General features: G+C 48.7%; 1 protein-coding gene across 6 annotated transcripts in view; it reads right to left on the bottom strand.

Moving 5' to 3' along the window:
* The window catches only part of ZNF341 (zinc finger protein 341), a 65,034-nt gene extending 49,106 nt beyond the window's left edge, over nt 1-15,928 (bottom strand). For 2 of the 6 annotated variants that reach the window (XM_053574613.1, XM_053574614.1), the window contains exons 1-3: nt 15,345-15,512; nt 7,982-8,092; nt 3,872-4,068 (exon numbers count right to left, since the gene is read on the bottom strand). In XM_053574613.1, the coding sequence (XP_053430588.1) occupies nt 3,872-4,068; nt 7,982-8,092; nt 15,345-15,375 (339 nt within the window). In that variant the 5' untranslated portion in view covers nt 15,376-15,512. Of the gene's footprint in view, nt 1-3,871; nt 4,069-7,981; nt 8,093-12,428; nt 12,469-15,344; nt 15,513-15,873 lie in introns of those variants that run through there. The other 4 variants (XM_053574616.1, XM_053574617.1, XM_053574618.1 and 1 more) reach the window with 4 other exon arrangements.
* Between the last annotated feature and the right edge of the window lie 1,653 nt (nt 15,929-17,581).

Genomic DNA, 17,581 nt, shown 5'->3' with positions numbered 1-17,581 from the left:
ATTCTCTTGCCTCAGCCTCCCCAGTAGCTGGGACCACAGGCACCCACCACAATGCCTGGCTATTTTTTTTTTTTTTTTTGGTTACAGTTTGGCTGGGGTGGGTTCGAACCTGCCGCCCTTGGTATATAGGGCAGGCACCCTACTCACTGAGCCATAGGCACCACCCCAATAAAATTCTAACTTTTTTTTTTTTTGAGACAGAGCCTCAAGCTGTTGCCCTGGGTAGAGTGCCATGGCATCACAGCTCACAGCAACCTCCAAACTCAAGCAATTCTGGGCTTGAGCTCAAGCAATTCTCCTGCCTCTGCCTCCCAAGTAGCTGGGACTACAGGCGCCTGCCACAACGCCCGGCTATTTTTTGGTTGCAGCCATCATTGTTATTTGGTGGGCCCGGGCTGAATTCGAACCCGCCAGCTCAGGAGTATGTGGCTGGTGTCTTAGCCACTTGAGCCACAGGTGCTGAGCCTAAAATTTTAACTTTTAAAAAGGTGAAGGGAAGCAGGTATTAAGGTGAAGGGAAACAGGTATTACTTGAAAACATATAAATTAATAGTAAGATTAATAATGTCACACAAAGGGCAATAGTGAGGATGATAGACCTTATAAGAAGGTGTCTGGCAGGATGTAGTGGCTCATGTGTGTAATTCTAGCACTCTGGAAGGTCAAGGTGGGTAGCCTGCCTGAGCTCAGGAGTTCGAGACCAGCCTAAGCAAAAGTGAGACCTCATTTTACTAAAAATAGAAAACTAGCTAGGCATTGTGGTGGGTGCCTATAATCCCAGCTACTCGGGAAGCTGAGGCAAGATGATCACTTGAGCCCAAGAGTTTGAGACTGCTGTGAGCTATGACACCACTTACTCTACCAAGGGTGACAAAATGATACTCTGTATCAAAAAAAAAAGTGTCAAAACACCAGTGACTACTGTAAAGGGTGCTTTGTTTTGTTTGTTTTCTCTTTTTCTTTACTGATAGGCTCTTGGCATCTTACTAGTTGACCTGTCTCTGTGAAACCTCCAGCAACTACAGAGACTCTGGGTCCCAGTGTTCAGAGTCTCTGTTCAGAGAGGTGATGTTTTTGCCCTCAATCAAGCAAAGGTAGCTCAGACAGGTTAGGGAAATGCCCTGTGTTATAGCCAGGAAAGGTTGCATAGATTCTGGTCTGCCTCTATTTTTATAATGTCATATGAGTTAGCCTGGGATGAAAAATGAGAAATTATGGCTTGGCGCCTATAGCTCAAGCAGCTAAGGCACCAGCCACATACACCGGAGCTGGCGGGTTCGAATCCAGCCTGGGCCTGTCAAACAACAATGACAACTACAACTAAAAAAAAAAAAATAGCCAGGCATTGTGGCGGGCGCCTGTAGTCCCAGCTACTTGGGAGACTGAGGCAAGAGAATCGCTTGAGCCCAGGAGTTGGAGGTTGCTGTGAGTTGTGATGCTATGGCACTCTATCCAGGGCAACAGCTTGAGGCTCTGTCTCAAAAAAGAAAAAAAAAGAAAGAAAAATGAGAAATTACATCCTACTTTTTATCCAAGTCACTTAGGAGGGTGGGAGGGGGACTCTCTCCTTGCCCACAACCAACTGCTGTGTTCTGAAGTTTTTTCCTGTCCAGTACTGGAGGAATTTCCCTCTCTCCTTTTATTGAAAAAAAGGGTGGAAGGGGAATATTTCCTTTGAGCAAAACTCACAATCAAGGAGTGAGAAAAATGAGTATGTTCTGTGTTAGAAGATGTCTGTGGCAGGCTCAGTAGTTAGGGAGCCGGCCACATAACACTAAGGCTGGTGGATATGAACCTGGCTCGGGCCTGCTAAACAACAATGACAACTGCAACAAAAATACAGCTGGGCTTGAGGTTGCTGCGAGCTGTGATACTACAGCACTCTACTGAGGACAGCATTTAGACTCTGTCTCCAAAAAAGATGTCTGTAGCAACTTGAAAAGTTTCAGTGCATGCTTTTATTTTTATGGCAGGAATTATATCTACATAATGGATGAAAATAATGTTCTAAAGCAATAAGAAGAGAAAAGGAAGCTAGAAGGAAATCTGTCCCCTTGACCTGGCATCCTGAGCCCCCTTTATGGAAGAGTCTTTAACTTTAAGAGCCCTCCACCCAGAGTGTCTTTGCTCCAGAACTATATTCTTGATTGAGGAATCTAGAAGCTTCTCTGATACCTGCAGCCTGGCCTTCTCCTACACTCTCTAGATCATCACTGTCTCCATTTAAATGTCCAAGAGCATCTCAAATCCAATGTTGTCTAGCCGAACTACTGACTTACTAGAAAATCTTCTGCCAAAAACACCCCCATTTCAGTTAATGGCAAATTTTTTTTTTTTTTTGTAGAGACAGAGTCTCACTTTACGGCCTTCAGTAGAGTGCCATGATGTCACAGGACTCACAGCAACCTCTAGCTCTTGGGCTTCCGTGATTCTCCTGCCTCAGCCTCCCAAGCAGCTGGGATTACAGGCGCCCACCACAATGCCCAGCTATTTTTTGGTTGCAGTTCAGCCAGGGCTGGGTTTGAACCCGCCACCCTCGGTATATGGGGCCGGCACCCTACTCACTGAGCCACAGGCGCCACCCTAGTTAATGGCAATTTAAACACACAAGCCACCCTTGACTCTCCTTTATCTCAGTCCTCGCCCAGTTGATCCACAAACTCAGTCAGCAACATTATCAAGATGTTTCTGAAATCTCACCTCTTCTCATCACCTCCACTGCCAGCACTCTGGTCAAACACCACCATCTATTCCCTGGATTTGTACAACAGCCCCCCTAGCTTTCTTTCTTGACCCCATCAAAATGTATTCTCTAGCCAGGTGTTGTGGTGGGCACCTGTAGTCCCAGCTACTTGGGAAGCTGAGGCAAGAGTATTGCTTGAGCACAAGAGTTTGAGGTTGCTGTGAGCTGTGACACCAGAGCACTCTATCAAGAGCAACAAAGACTCTGTCTCCAAAAAAAAAAAAAAGTATTCTCTGTACAGCAGCCAGAGTGACATGTTTAAAGTTTGCATCAGAGAATGTCCCTCTTCTGCTCAGCACCCTGCCTCTCTGACTGCTATCTCATTGTGAGTAAAAGCCCACAGGACGGGGCAGCGCCTGTGGCTCAGTCAGTAAGGCGCCGGCCCCATATACCGAGGGTGGCGGGTTCAAACCCGGCCCCGGCTGAACTGCAACCAAAAACAGCCGGGCGTTGTGGCGGGCGCCTGTAGTCCCAGCTACTCGGGAGGCTGAGGCAAGAGAATCACTTAAGCCCAGGAATTGGAGGTTGCTGTGAGCTGTGTGATGCCATGGCACTCTACTGAGGGCCATAAAGTGAGACTCTGTCTCTACAAAAAAAAAAAAAAAGCCCACAGGACTCACACAATTTTCTAGGACCCATTCTCTCAACTTCCATCCTCTCCTATCCAGCCCTGCCACTAACACTTCCCAGATCAAGGGGTCAAATTTCCCTGTAGCTTCCTTTTCTTACTTCCTTGTAGCTCGTGATATCAACTCAGCACTCTCCCACCTCAGGACCTCTGCACCTGGCTGCTCCCTCCACCTGGATCACTCTTCCCCAAACTAGCTGCATGACTCACTTCTGTAGGTATCCACTCAAATGTCACCTCTCAGAGTTCTCCTCCAAGCACCATATACAATATGGCAGAACCTCCCACCTTGATATCCCCACCCCTCTGCATTTAACATGCTGAGAAAATACATCTTTATTTGTCTGTGTACTATGCATCTTACTAACTCCATAAGGGCAGTGACTCGGTCTGTGTCACCCATACCTGTAATCCCAGAGCCTGGCACAATGCCTAATACTCAGTAGGTGACCAAAAAAGACTTGCTCAATGAATGAATGAACAAATGAATGAATGAATACCTGGCGATTGGCAGGAGGTGGGGCCTGCTGGACTGCTGTGGGTGCTGCTGACGGTGTGTAGATGCTGTTGGTGGCCAACGAGACTGTGGCCAGGGCGGGGGCATTCCCCTGGCACTGTTCCCGCTTATGGGTCATAAATGCTGGCAGCGAGTTGAACTGCTTCTTACACTTCCCACAGAGAAAGACATCCTCATCATCTAGGGGTCATAACCATGGAGTAGTGGGAAGGGGCCACAGATGGAGCAGAGTAATGAAAACAAAAAACAAGAATAAGTCAGGAGGCATCACTGTGAGAAACAGGAGGAGACCTGTGGCTGACCATGAGAATAGCAATCTGAGCAGTACCCCATCAGTCGGCAAGCATGGTCAAGCATCAACTATATGCTTCTTAGCAGCTTTCAAAAACCACACCAGCACCTGCAGGAATAGCCAGCCATGTGCAACTAGGTACTAACACTCTGGGAGGCTGAGGGAGGAGGATCACTTGAGCTCAGGAGTTCAAGAACAGCCGTTGCAAGAGTGAGACTCCTATTTCTACTAAAAATAGAAAAACTAGCCAGGCATTGTGGCGGGCACCTGTAGCCTCAGCTACTCTGAGGCTTGAGGATCACTTGAACCCAAGAGTTTGAGGTTGCTGTAAGCTAGGCTGAAGCCACAGCCCTCTAGCCCAGGGGACAGAGTGAGACTGTCTCAAAAACAAATAAACATGGCTCGGCACCTGTAGCTCAAGCAGCTAGGACGCCAGCCACATACACCGAAACTGGCAGGTTCGAATCCAGCCTGAACCCACCAAACAATGATAGCTGCAACCAAAAAAATGGCCAGGCATTGTGGCGGGGGCCTGTGGTCCCAGCTACTTGGGAGGCTAAGGCAAGAGAATTGCTTAAGCCCAAGAGTATGAGGTTGCTGTGAGCTGCCATGCCATGGCACTTTACCCAGGGCGATAGCTTAAGACTCTGTCTCGGTGGCGCCTGTGGCTCAAAGGGGTAGGGCGCTAGCCCTATATGCCAGAGGTGACATGTTCAAACCCAGCCCTGGCCAAAAACCGCAAAAAAAAAAAAAAAAGGCAAATAGTAAAGTGGGTTCACTCCAAAGCTGAGAAATTCAAAAATCGTGTTTTTCCCTCAGATCCAACTGCCTGTAGAACCTCAAAATCTTTATCCTTCCTGAATTTATTCATTAGTCCCCAAATATGTTCACACTCTTCTATGCTTTTATAACCCCATACCCCCACGCCAAGCTTCTTCTCTCAGAACAACTGCTTCTACAAGGCTCAGCTTGGATGTCACCTCCTCCAGAATGCCTCCTCCTCTTTTTTTTTTTTAAAGACAGAGCCTCTAGGCTCAGCACCTGTGGCTCAAACAGCTAAGATGCCAGCCACATACACCTGAGCTGGTGGGTTCGAATCCAGCCCAAGCCTGCCAGACAAGGACGGCTACAACCAAAAAATACCTGGGCGTTGTGGCGGGCACTTGTAGTCCCAGCTACTTGGGAGGCTGAGGCAAGAGAATCGCTTTAAGCCCAGGCGCTGGAAGTTCCTGTGAGCTGAGACGCCACAGCACTCTACCCAGGGCGACAGCTTGAGGCTCTGTCTCAAAAAAAAAAAAAAAAAAGACAGAGCCTCTCTCTCTTGCCCTAGGTAGAGTGCTGTGGCGTCTCAGCTCACAGCAACCTCAAACTCTTGAACTTAAGCGATCATCTTGCCTCAGCCTCCCAAGTAGCCAGAACTACAGGCACCCACCACAATGTCTGGCTAGTTTTTCTTTTCTTTTTTTTTAGAGTCTCACTTTATTGCCTTTGGTAGAGTGCCATGGCATCACAGCTCACAGCAACCTCCACCTCCTGGGCTTAAGAGATTCTCGATTCTCTTGCCTCAGCCTCCCGAGTAGCTGGGACCACAGGCACTAGCCACAATGCCCAACTATTTTTTTGCTTCAGTTTGTCTGGGGCAGGGTTCAAACCCACCACCCTCAGTATATGGAGCCGGCACCTACCCACTGAGCCACAGGCGCCACCCTGGCTAGTTTTTTATTTTTAGTAGAGATGGAGTCTTGGTCTTGCTCTGGCTGGTCTTGAACTCCTGAGTTCAAGCAATCCACTTAGGCCTCCCAGAGTGCTAGGATTATAGGTGTGAGCCCCCATGCCCAATTCCAGGAAGCCTTCCTAATATCAGTGGCTACAGTTCCGTCCTCTAGCAAACCTCTCATTCTACAGTTTTCTCATCACTACCAGCCTGCAAATCCCCTAAGGGAAGGAAATGTATCTTATTTTATCACCATAACTACAATATCTCCTGGGCTTATAAGGTTTGTGGCGGGCGACTATAGTCCCAGCTGCTCGGGAGGCTGAGGCAGGAGAATCGCTGAAGAGCTGGAGGTTGCTGTGAGTCCTGTGACATCATGGCACTCTACCGAGGGCAGTAAAGTGAGACTCTGTCTCTACAAAAGAAAAAAAAAAAAGAGTTCTCAAAAGATCTTTGTTGGCTCTGCACCTGTGGCTTAAGTGGCTAAGGCACCAGCCATACATACACCTGAGCTGGCGAATTCGAATCCAGCCCGGACCTGCCAAACACAATGACTGCTGCAACCAAAAAAACAGTGGGCGTTGTGGCAGGCGCCTGTAGTTCCAGCTACTTGTGAGGTGGAGGCAGGAGAATCGCTTGAACCCAGGAGTTGGAGGTTGCTGTGAGCTGTGACGCCAGGCACTCTACCCAGTGCGACAGCTTGAGGCTCTGTCTCAAAAAAAAAAAAAGAATTTTGTTGAGGCTCAGTGCCTGTGGCTCAAGCAGCTAAGGTGCCAGCCACATACCCTGAGCTGGCAGGTTCGAATCCAGCCCGGGCCCGCCAAACAATGACAGCTGCAACCAAAAAATAGCCGGGCATTGTAGCAAGTGCCTATAGTCCTAGTTCCTTGGGAGGCAGAGGCAGGAGACTCGCTAAAGCCCAGGCACTGGAGGTTGCTGTGAGCTGTGATGCCACAGTACTCTACCCAGGGCAACAGCTTGAGGCTCTGTCTCAAAAAAAAAAAAAAAAGATCTTGGTTGAGTAAATGAATGATCAGCTACAGTTACTAACACCCATTACTATCCTACCACAGCCATGCACTATGTCAAGCACCTAACATGTTACAGGAGAAATGTCTAATTATTATTCAATTCTAATTATCTCCTTCTTACGCATAATTCAAATGTTAGTGGGAAACATGACATCCTTGTTAATGTATTTCCCAGCTTTCTTTGCGGTTAGGCATGTCATGTAACAGAATTCTGACCAATGGGACAAGGACAGAAGTGTACTGTGTATGCAACTTCCCTTTTTTCTTCCCTTCATGCTGGCTGGAAGGTGGAAATCAAAATGGGAGCTGGAGCAGCCACCCTGGACGCAGCTTGAGGGCAATAGAGTCACATTAAGAAGGGGTCTGATTGTCACCATACCCCTTCCAAATGTTCATAGGGACTTTATGTAATTGAGAAATAAACTTTAATCTCATAGAAACCACAAGAAACTTTCATATTTATAACAACTGAAACTGAATCCCAAGTATTCTCATAAGATTCTTACAAGGTAAGACAATTACCCCCCATTTTACAGATGTGGAAACTGAGTAGGAACTATGGGGACAAGGATTTAAACCTAGGTGTGTATCTCTCTGTCCCTAGTATGATCCCCAAGTACTCAAAAATGTTTGTGCAATGAATAAATGAATATACAGATTCACACAGAAACTTCCAAAAGTAGTCTCTTGCTCTCACTGTGTCTCATGGGCCTGGCCTATAAACCAAAGAAATTTAGGCTCAGTCTGATCTTTCCACAGAGAGGAGGCTAAAAAACCACTTCCAGGGCAAAGGTGCCAAGCATTGGGGCTCCCACCACTCCCTACATCAAAATTCCATCTTCCCACATTCATTATGAGGCTGAGAGAGGGTATCCCCAGAGCTAAGTAAAGAAAGGCATGAGACTAAAAATCCAGGTTGGGAGGAAGAGGGTTCAAACACCAGAAGGCATCCTAGGGCCCACAGTGGGCAGTTCACACCTCCACATGAGCCCCCTCATCCCATTCTTCATGAGGAACCGTTCACGCTTCCACTGATGAACCCAAGCAGATACTCACCCAGTGGCTGGATAGCAGAGGGTGCACTGACACTCTGGCCTGTTGGATCAGGGACTGCTCCTTGGCCATCCAACAATGACTGGACAGCCAGAACAGTCTGATTGTCCATCCCTGAAAAAACAAATGTAGCCTCTGTGAGATGTGAGCTCAGCATCCTGCTCTGACTTCACCTTTACAAGCCAGACACACTGCAACCCTCCACAGCAAAGACAGTTGGCTATGCCCCAACATATTTTCTCTTCTACTTCCATGGTAATAGAACCCAAGATTTTGGGCTGGAAACATGGTCCCAGAATAAAAATTACACTTTCCAGCTCAGTGCCAGCCACATACACCAGAGCTGGTGGGTTCGAACCCAGCCCGGGTCTGCTAAACAACAATGACAACTACAACAAAAAATATAGCCTGGTGTTGTGGCTGGTGCCTGTAGTCCCAGCTACTTGGGAGGCTGAGGCAAGAGAGTTGCTTAAGCCCAAGAGTTTGAAGTTGCTGTGAGCTGTGGCACTGCAGCACTCTAATGAGGATGACATAGTGAGATTCTATTTAAAAAAAAAAAAAAAATTTACACTTCCCAGCCTCTCTTACAACTAGGGAATGACTAAACTCTGGCCAACAAGATGCCAGTAATGGTATTATATGGCAGTTTCTGGGAAGTCTCCTTAAAAGTTGCCTGGTATGTGACCCCCTTCTTTGTTCCATCCTCCATTATGCTTCCTAGAACAACAATATGATGGTAGGAACTATACCCACCATCCTAAACTGTGAGAACAAACCCTAGGGGTTGCAGGATGAAAAGCTGGAAAGATCCTAGGCCTGTAAGTACTTTGTAGAACCTTCATATCCTAGACTGCCTTCCCCTAATGTTCACATGAAGAAATAACCTTCCATCTACATAAGCCACTACTGTCTTGGGCTCCTCTCTTACTCACAGCTGACTCTAATTCTAAATGATACAGCCCCTGGGAAATCATGTTGCCCAGTCTCATTCATCTGCAAACCCTACAAATCTACACTTGGACATCCTTGCTTTCCTTATATTCTTTTTTTTTTTTTTGTAGAGACAGAGTTTCACTTTATTGCCCTCGGTAGAGTGCCATGACGTCACACGGCTCACAGCAACCTCCAACTCCCGGGCTTAGGCAATTCTCCTGCCTCAGCCTCCCGAGTAGCTGGGACTACAGGCGCCCGCCATAACACCCGGCTATTTTTTTGTTGCAGTTTGGCCGGGGCTGGATTTGAACCCGCCACCCTCGGTATATGGGGCCGGCACCCTACTCACTGAGCCACAGGCGCCGCCCCTGCTTTCCTTATATTCTAACATGCACTTGTCTTTTCTGTTTCTCAATAAATAACATAATCTGAATTTGTGGTCGACAGATGAACCAGCTGACTCCCTGGGCCTCCTCTGACCTTTCCGGTGCCTCTTTCCAGCCTCCTTTACTCTCTTCTGTCCACCCCAAGTACGCCTATGTTGAAGTGTTCCTTCTTTCTGGACTCTCTCCTCTCCCTCTTACACTGTCCTGGGGCAGTCTCACTCACCCCCATTATCTGAGTGGCAAACCTGGGGTTCATGCTCACCTGAATAAGCTTCAGTAAATCTTCTACCATTTTATGCAAAATTCTCAGTGTTTTAGCATTTGAGTGCAAATCTGCACATCAATGTTCATAGCACTTTTTTTTTTTGAGACAGAGCCTCAAGCTGTAGCCCTGAGTAGAGTGCTGTAGCATCACAGCTCACAGCAACCTCCAACTCCTGGGCTCAAGCGATTTTCCTACCTCTGCCTCCCAAGTAGCTGGGACTAGAGGCACCCTACACAACACCCGGCTATTTTTTGGTTGCAGCTGTCATTGTTGTTTGGCGGGCGCGGGCTGGATTCGAACCCACCAGCTCAGGTGTATATGGCTGGCGCCTTAGCTGCCTGAGCCACGGGCACCAAGCCATTTTTTTTTTTTTAGAGACAGATTTTCATGGTAGAGGCTGTGGAATCATAGCTCATAGCATCCTCCAGTTCTTAGGCTTAGGAGATTCTCTTGCCTCAGCCTCCTGAGGAGCTGGGACTACAGGCGCCCACCACAATGCCTGACTATTTTTTTGTTTTGCAGTTTGGCTGGGGCCGAGATGGAACCCGCCACCCTCGATATGTGAGGCTGGCGCCCTACTCACTGAGCCACAGGCGCCACCCAGCTTGCTTTCTTTTTTTTTTTTTTTTTTTATTTGGCCGGGGCTGGGTTTGAACCCACCACCTCCGGCATATGGGACCGGCGCCCTACTCCTTGAGCCACAGGGGCCGCCCAGCTTGCTTTCTTTTTTTAGACAGATTCTCACTCCAACACCCTAGGCAGAGTGCCATGGAGTCACACAGCTCACAGCAACCTCCAATTCCTGGGCTTATGTGATTCTTTTGTCTCAGCTTCCTGAGTAGCCAGGACTACAGGCGCCTGCCACAATGCCCCGCTATTTTTTTGTTGCAATTTGGTGGGGGTCAGGTTTGAACCTGCCACCCTCAGTATATGGGGCCTGTACCCTACCCACTGAGCCACAGGCACTGCCCATTCATAGCACTTTTATTTATAAGAGTAAAAAACTGTAAACAGTTCAGTTATTCTTCAATGGGTGAATGATTAAACTGTGGAATAGCCACAGCATGGATTACTATTAAGCAATTAAGAGGAACAAACTAGCGGCTCGGTGACTGTAGCTCATGTGGCTAGAGTGCCAGCCACATACACCAGAGCTGGCAGGTTGAAATCTAGCCTGGGCCTGCCAAACGACAATGACAACTACAACCACAAAGTAGCTGGGCATTGTGGCAGGCACCGATAGTCCCAGCTACTTGGGAGGCTGAAGCAAGAGAATTGCTTAAGCCAAGAGTTGCTGCGAGCGGTGATACCATAGCACTCTACCCAGGGCAACAGCTTGAGACTCTGTCTCGAAAAAAAGGAACAAACTAGCCAGGTGCAGTGGCTCACACCTATAATCCTAGCACTCTGGGAGGTAGAAGTAGAAGGATCCCTGGAGCTCAGGAGTTTGAGACCAGCCTGGGCAAGAGCAAGACACCCTCTCTACTAAAAAAAAAAAAAATTAGCCAGGCATTGTGGCAGGCACCTGTAGTACCAGACACCCAGGAGGCTGAGGCAGGAGGATCACTTGAACCCAGGAGTTTGAGTTGCCATGAGCTAGGCTGACAGCACAGCCCTCTAGCCTGGGCAACAGAGTGAGACTCTGTCTCAAAAAAATAAATAAAATAAAATAAAAAGAACAAATCTATTGATACAACAACTTGGATGAATCTCTAGGAAATTATGATGGACAAAAAAAGCCCATCTTCAAAGTTATGTGCTACACGATTCCACTTATATTACATTCTTGAAACAACAAAATTTTAGAAAGGGAGACAGATTAGGGTACCAGGCATCAAGGATGGTGGAAAAAGGGGAGAGATTCTGGGGATGGCTATGAAAGGGCAACACCTTATAGTTATGCAACTGTTCTTCTGTAGGTTCACTGGTGTTGACAGACTATAGTTTTGCAAAATGGTACCACTTGGGAAAACTGGGTAAAGGATACATGGGAATCATTCTATTATTTCTTACCACTGCATGCAAAGCTACAGGGAAAAAAAAAAAGATTTCAAAATAAAAAGTTTGCCATCCATGCAAATGGCTGCTCACACCTGCAATCCCATTACCTTGTGAGACCAGGATGGAGGATCATCAGAGGCCCCAAATCAAGAGTAGCCTAAGCAATACATGGAGACCCTCCACTTCTACAAAAAAAAATGTATTTTAATTACCCAGGCTTGAGGCATATGCCTGTACTCCTTAGCTACTCAAGAGCCTCAAATGGGAAGATTTCTTGAGCCCAGGAGTTCCAGGTTGCAGTGAACTACAGTCGAGCCACTGCACTCCAGCCTGGACAAAAGTCTGTCTCAAAAAAATAAATTACAAAAGTTTCATTTTTTAAAATCCAGCCTAAAAATTAACTCAAAGAAATGTGTCATCCCAATGTATTTCTCTCCCAATAATCCTCATCCATGAGAACAGGGCACCATTGTCCACCAGCTACAGCCCATGGGTTACCCCTGGATTCTTCCCTCAACACATTGCTCTTCCCTCCCCACACGCCATGTCTAGTCCTTTGGCAAGCCTAGCCTATTCTGCCTCTCAAATATGCCTCAAATCCACTTTCTCTCCATCCCCACTGCTGTCCCCTAGTCCAGGCCACCATCAGTTCTCCGTTGGACAATCTCAGTAGCCTCATCAGTCACCTCCCACTGCTACTCCAGCCCCCTCCAGTCTTCCCAGAGCAGCCTGGGTGAACTTTATAAAACATACATCAGATTGTGCTGCTCCCCTGCTGGAAACCCTTTCTTAGTTTTGCACTAATCTCAAGATAAAGTTTAGAGGCTTCATCAAACCCAGTGAGGCCTCATCTCTAGCTGCTCACCCACACTTGAACTGTGGATCCTAGGAGACGTCTCTTCCCCTAGGGCTCTGCAAATGCAGCTCCCACTGCCTGGGTCATTCTGATGACCCTCTTCTCTGGATCTCCCACAGTCCTTGACCCTTTCCCCTGACTCCTCCCCACATCCACCACTCCCTGTTTATTTTCTTCACAGCAACAAGGCCAGCTAAGGTCATCTTCTTTTACTGTTATCTTTCCTATAATACCATAATTTTTTTTTTTGAGACAGAGTCTCACTTTGTCACCCTTGGTAGAATGCCATGGCATCACAGCTCACAGTAACCTCAAACTCTTGGGTTTAAGTGATTCAAATAGCTGGGACTACAGGCACCGGCCACAGCACCAGGCTATTTTTAGAGACAAGGTCTCATTTTGGCTCAGGCTGGTCTCCAACCTGTGAGCTCAGCCAATCCACCTGCCTCGCCCTCCCTGAGTGCTAGGATGACAGGCGCAAGCCACTGCACCCGGCCAATAATTTTTTTTTTTTTTTGTAGAGACAGAGTTTCACTTTATTGCCCTCGGTAGAGTGCCATGGCATCACACAGCTCACAGCAACCTCCAACTCCTGGGCCTAGGCGATTCTCCTGCCTCAGCCTCCCAAGTAGCTGGGACTACAGGCGCCTGCCACAACACCCGGCTATTTTTTTGTTGCAGTTTGGCCGGGGCCGGGTTTGAACCCGCCACCCTCGGTATATGGGGCCGGCGCCCTGCTCACTGAACCACAGGCGCCGCCCATCCGGCCAATAATTTTTAATTTCAAAACATTAAGGGGGTACAAACATCACATGGACTGCTTTTGTAATGTTTGAGTCCCAGGTACAGGTGTACCTATCACCCAAATAGTGTTCATTGGACCCATTAGGTTAAGTTTTTGCCCCTCCCTTCCACCTTATAATTCCACAATTTCTTTTCTTTTTTTTTTTTTTGAGACAGAGCCTCAAGCTGTTGCCCTTGGTAGAGTGCTGTAGCATCACACCTCATAGCAACCTCCAACTCCTGACTCAAGCGATTCTCCTGCCTCCACCTCTCAAGTAGCTGGAACTACAGGCACCCTGCTTTTTTTTTTTGGCTGCAGCCATCATTGTTGTTTGGTGGGCAGGCTCAGGCTGGATTCGAACCCGCCAGCTCAGGTGTATGTGGCTGGCGCCTTAGCCGCTTGAGCCACAGACTGAGCCCTTTTCTTTTCTTTATTTATTTTTTGAGACAGAATCTCACTCTATACCCTGGGTAGAGTGCCCTGTGTCATAGCTCACAACAATGTCAGATCCTTGGGTTAAGTAGCTGGGACTACAAGTGCCAGTCACAACTAGTTTTTCTATTTTTAATAAAGAAGGTCTCCAACTCCTGACCTCAGGCCATCTACCCGCTGAGCCTCCCAGAGTGCAAGTATAATAGGCTTGGGCCACCACATCTGGCTATAATTCCACAGTTTCTACTAATTACTTGTTCTATAATTTCTCTCTCCCACCAAATTGTGGGGCAGGGACTGTGTGCCTGGCTCAATAAGTATTCCTAAAATCAAATCCTTCTAGATGGGCGGGTTACCCATTTGCCAGTGAAAACTGTTTTGTTTTGTTTTTTGAGACAGTCTCATTATGAGCCCTCAGTGGAGTACTGTACTATCACAGCTCACAGCAACCTCAAACTCTTGGACTTAAGCAATTCTCTTGCCTCAGACTCCCAAGTAGCTGCCTGCCACAACACCCAGCTATTTTTTTGCTGTTGTTGCAGTTGTCATTGTTGTTTAGCAGGCCCGGGCCCGGTTTGACCCACCCAATCCCGGTGTGTGTAGCCGGTGCCCTAACCACTGAGCTACGGGCGCCGCACCGAGTCCTGGTGAAAACTCTTGATCCACCAAGAAGGTTAAGTGGCTGAGATCTAGGAGACGCAGGACTCAAAGCCTCAGCCTCATTCTGCCAGGCCAGTATCCAGTTTGTACACTGTTATACCCATCTCATCCCCTCCCCAAAAAACATTCTTGGTCTGTATTTCCCATGGTATCTACTCTGTGCCATGGCCCCAAACGGCTAAGGCTGGTCTTCCTGACGCCCAGCAAATGGACATGGAGGCGCTCAGTGTTAGCTGTCTCCAAAGTCCACAAGTCTCTGAACCCGAGGCACAATCCCATCCCAGGATCATGCAGGGCACAGGACAGCCAACGGGCACCCAGTGTTTACAGGCTTGGGTCTGGGAGCACAACGTCCAAGGCAGATACATCGCTGGCACCTAGTGTTTCTCGGTCTGAGTTCGTAAAACTCAGCATGGTACAGGGCTGGTTTGGGTCTGTGAACTCCCGAGTCCCGATTTTGCATACAGGTGGCGCCTGTCTTTTCCTGGGCCGCCTGGGTATCTGAATTTAAGATACTACATTCCAGCACCAGGCACAGGCTGGCTCAACAGAAGTTCTCCGCGGTCAGGCCGCCAGGCTCTCCAGGTCTGCAGCTGCTCCCGCACCACTGTCCCCTCTGGGCAGCCCTAGCCAGCTGGCGTCGACAGAGCCACCTCCCTCGCTGCGGTCGTTCCGGGCCTGGCGGGCCGCCGCCCTCAGTTGTTCCCCCCAGGAACCCCTCCACGCCCGCCCGAGGGCCTCCGGCGTGAAGCTGTTCTGGTCCCGCGGCCTCCCTCCCCGCCGGGCCACCTCTCCTCGGCTGTTCCGGGCCCGGTGCCCCCCGCCGGGCCTCGGCTCCCGCGGCTGTTCTGGTCCCGTCTCGCGCCACCCCCGCCCGGCCTTGGCTCCCACGGCTGTTCCTGCTTGCGCCCCTTCCGCCCCGCGGCTGTTCCGGCCCCGGCACCCTCCGCCCCGCAGCCGCCGCGCGCCCTGGGCCGGGCGCTGCGAGGGCGCGGCGGGAGGGGGCGCAGCGCGGAACAGCCGCCTCCCCCGGCCCCGCTGCAGCTCACCCTCCAGGGCCTCAAAGATCGCCTGCGCCATCTTGAAGCCGTCGCAGTCTCCGCTGCGGGAGATGAAGCGGGGCTACGCGAGCATTGTGGGAGCCGCAGCGGCGGCGAAGGGACCGCCAGGGGGCGCCCGGAAGCCGCCGCCGAGCCCACGGCCCTGGAACCCAACAGCCCCCAGCCCACCCGGCCTGGAGGATTCCCTCCAACGGTGCAGCGCAGATTGCCTCCTCTCATAGACCTCTCATTTCTCCTCCCTCGGCGATCCTCACCTCTGCCTTTTGGGAGCCACGTGTCCTCCCTTCTCTGCCTGGTCATGATCCCTTTAAGCTCTCTTATATTCACCCCCATTCCACCTTCTGAGAACCTCCATTTCCTCTCCACACAGGCCTCCATCCCTGCTCGTGGGACCCCTTTTTTGTCACATAAATCCCACTACCCGCCTCAGCCACTCCCAGCCCCACCTCTTGGGGGCCGCATCCAGGTTCCCCAGGATGAGATGCGCCCCTCATTCGGACCCCAGTCCCATAATGACCCTGTCTTCATTCATGCTGCAGGGATGACGGCCTGCTTTGCACTGCTGCCATAGGGCTGGAAGTACACTAGTCCTTTTCCAAGGAGGGAGGTGTGGGGAAGAGTCTCACTTTATCGCCTGGGAAGAGTGCCCTGGCGTCACACTACTCACAGCAGCCTCCAGCTCTTGGACTTAAGCAATTCTCTTGCCTCAGCCTCCCGAGTAGCTGGGACTACAGGCGCCCGCCACAAAACCTGGCTATTTTTTGTTGCAGTTTGGCCGGGGCCGGGTTCGAACTCGCCACCCTCGGTATATGCGGCGGGCACCCTACTCAATGAGCCACAGGCCCTGCCCACCATGAAAATGTTTAAAGATTCTTTTCAAAAGAAATTCAAAGCACAGTGAGTGTATTCTTTAATTTGGGGGGATCAACCTAATTTAAGCGTGCTGCTGAATTTTAGCTGTAGGTTCAAGTGTGCTGTGGGATAAAAACGGTTGAAAAACATTGGCTTAGCAGAAGATTCTGAAACCCCACAAAAGTTATGTCCAGTCAGAGAATCTTCATCACCATTAGCCATGGATCTCGCCCATGTCATATCCTCATACAACTGGCCTACCATAGACTCTAAATCAGGGGTCCTCAAACTGCCGCCCGCGGGCCACATGAGGCTGTGTGATTGTATTTGTTTCCGTTTTGTTTTTTTACTTCAAAATAAGATATGTGCAGTGTGCATAGGAATTTGTTCTTTTTTTTTTTTTTTTTTGTAGAGAGAGTCTCACTGTACCGCCCTCGGGTAGAGTACCGTGGCATCACACGGCTCACAGCAACCTCTAACTCTTGGGCTTAGGCAATTCTCTTGCCTCGGCCTCCCGAGCAGCTGGGACTACAGGCGCCGCCACAACGCCCGGCTATTTTTTTGTTGCAGTTTGGCCGGGGGCTGGGTTTGAACCCGCCACCCTCGGCACCCTACTCACTGAGCCACAGGCACTGCCCCATGGTGGTTTTTTTTTTTTTTAAACTATAGTCCGGCCCTCCAATGGTCTGAGGGATGGTGAATTGGCCCCCTGTTTAAAAAGTTTGAGGACGCCTGTGTCTAAATGCTATCATTGCTTTTTAAAAACCTATTTTATCTTCAGTCAAAGCAATAGTCAGCCAAAATCACAATTTTCATTTTCTTAAATTCACTCAATATATTAATACTACTCATAATATTTATAATATCTTAAATTATATTAAATATATTTATATTTAATTTATATAATATATGAATATGATTATATATAATTTAACATATTAATATAAATATAATATCTAAATATAAGTATATTTAATAATTATATGTAATTTAGTATATTAAATGTTAAATATATAATATTAAAAAATATTCATGTTTGGGCACAGTGGCTCACACTTGTAATCCTAGCACTCTGGGAGGTGGGAGTATCCCTTGAGCTCAGGAGTTCAAGACCTGAGCATGAGCAAGTCCCCCTCTCTACTAAAAATAGAAAAACTAGGCTGGGCAAGGTGGCTCACACCTATTAATCCTAGCATTCTGGGAGGCCCAGGTAGATGGATTGCCTGAGCTCAGGAGTTCTAGACCAGCCTGAACAAAAAAGCAACCATGTCTCTACTAAAAATAGAAAAACTAGGCTCAGCGTCCATAGCATAGTGGTTATGGTGCTGGCCACATGCACCAAGGCTGACAGGTTTGAACGTGGCCTGGGCTAG

This window comes from Nycticebus coucang, chromosome 21 (genome assembly GCF_027406575.1).
Source record: "Nycticebus coucang isolate mNycCou1 chromosome 21, mNycCou1.pri, whole genome shotgun sequence".
Taxonomy (NCBI): Eukaryota; Metazoa; Chordata; class Mammalia; order Primates; family Lorisidae; genus Nycticebus; species Nycticebus coucang.
The sequence above is the reverse complement of the archived record's forward strand: the minus strand, read 5'-3'. Positions and strand labels throughout refer to the sequence as shown.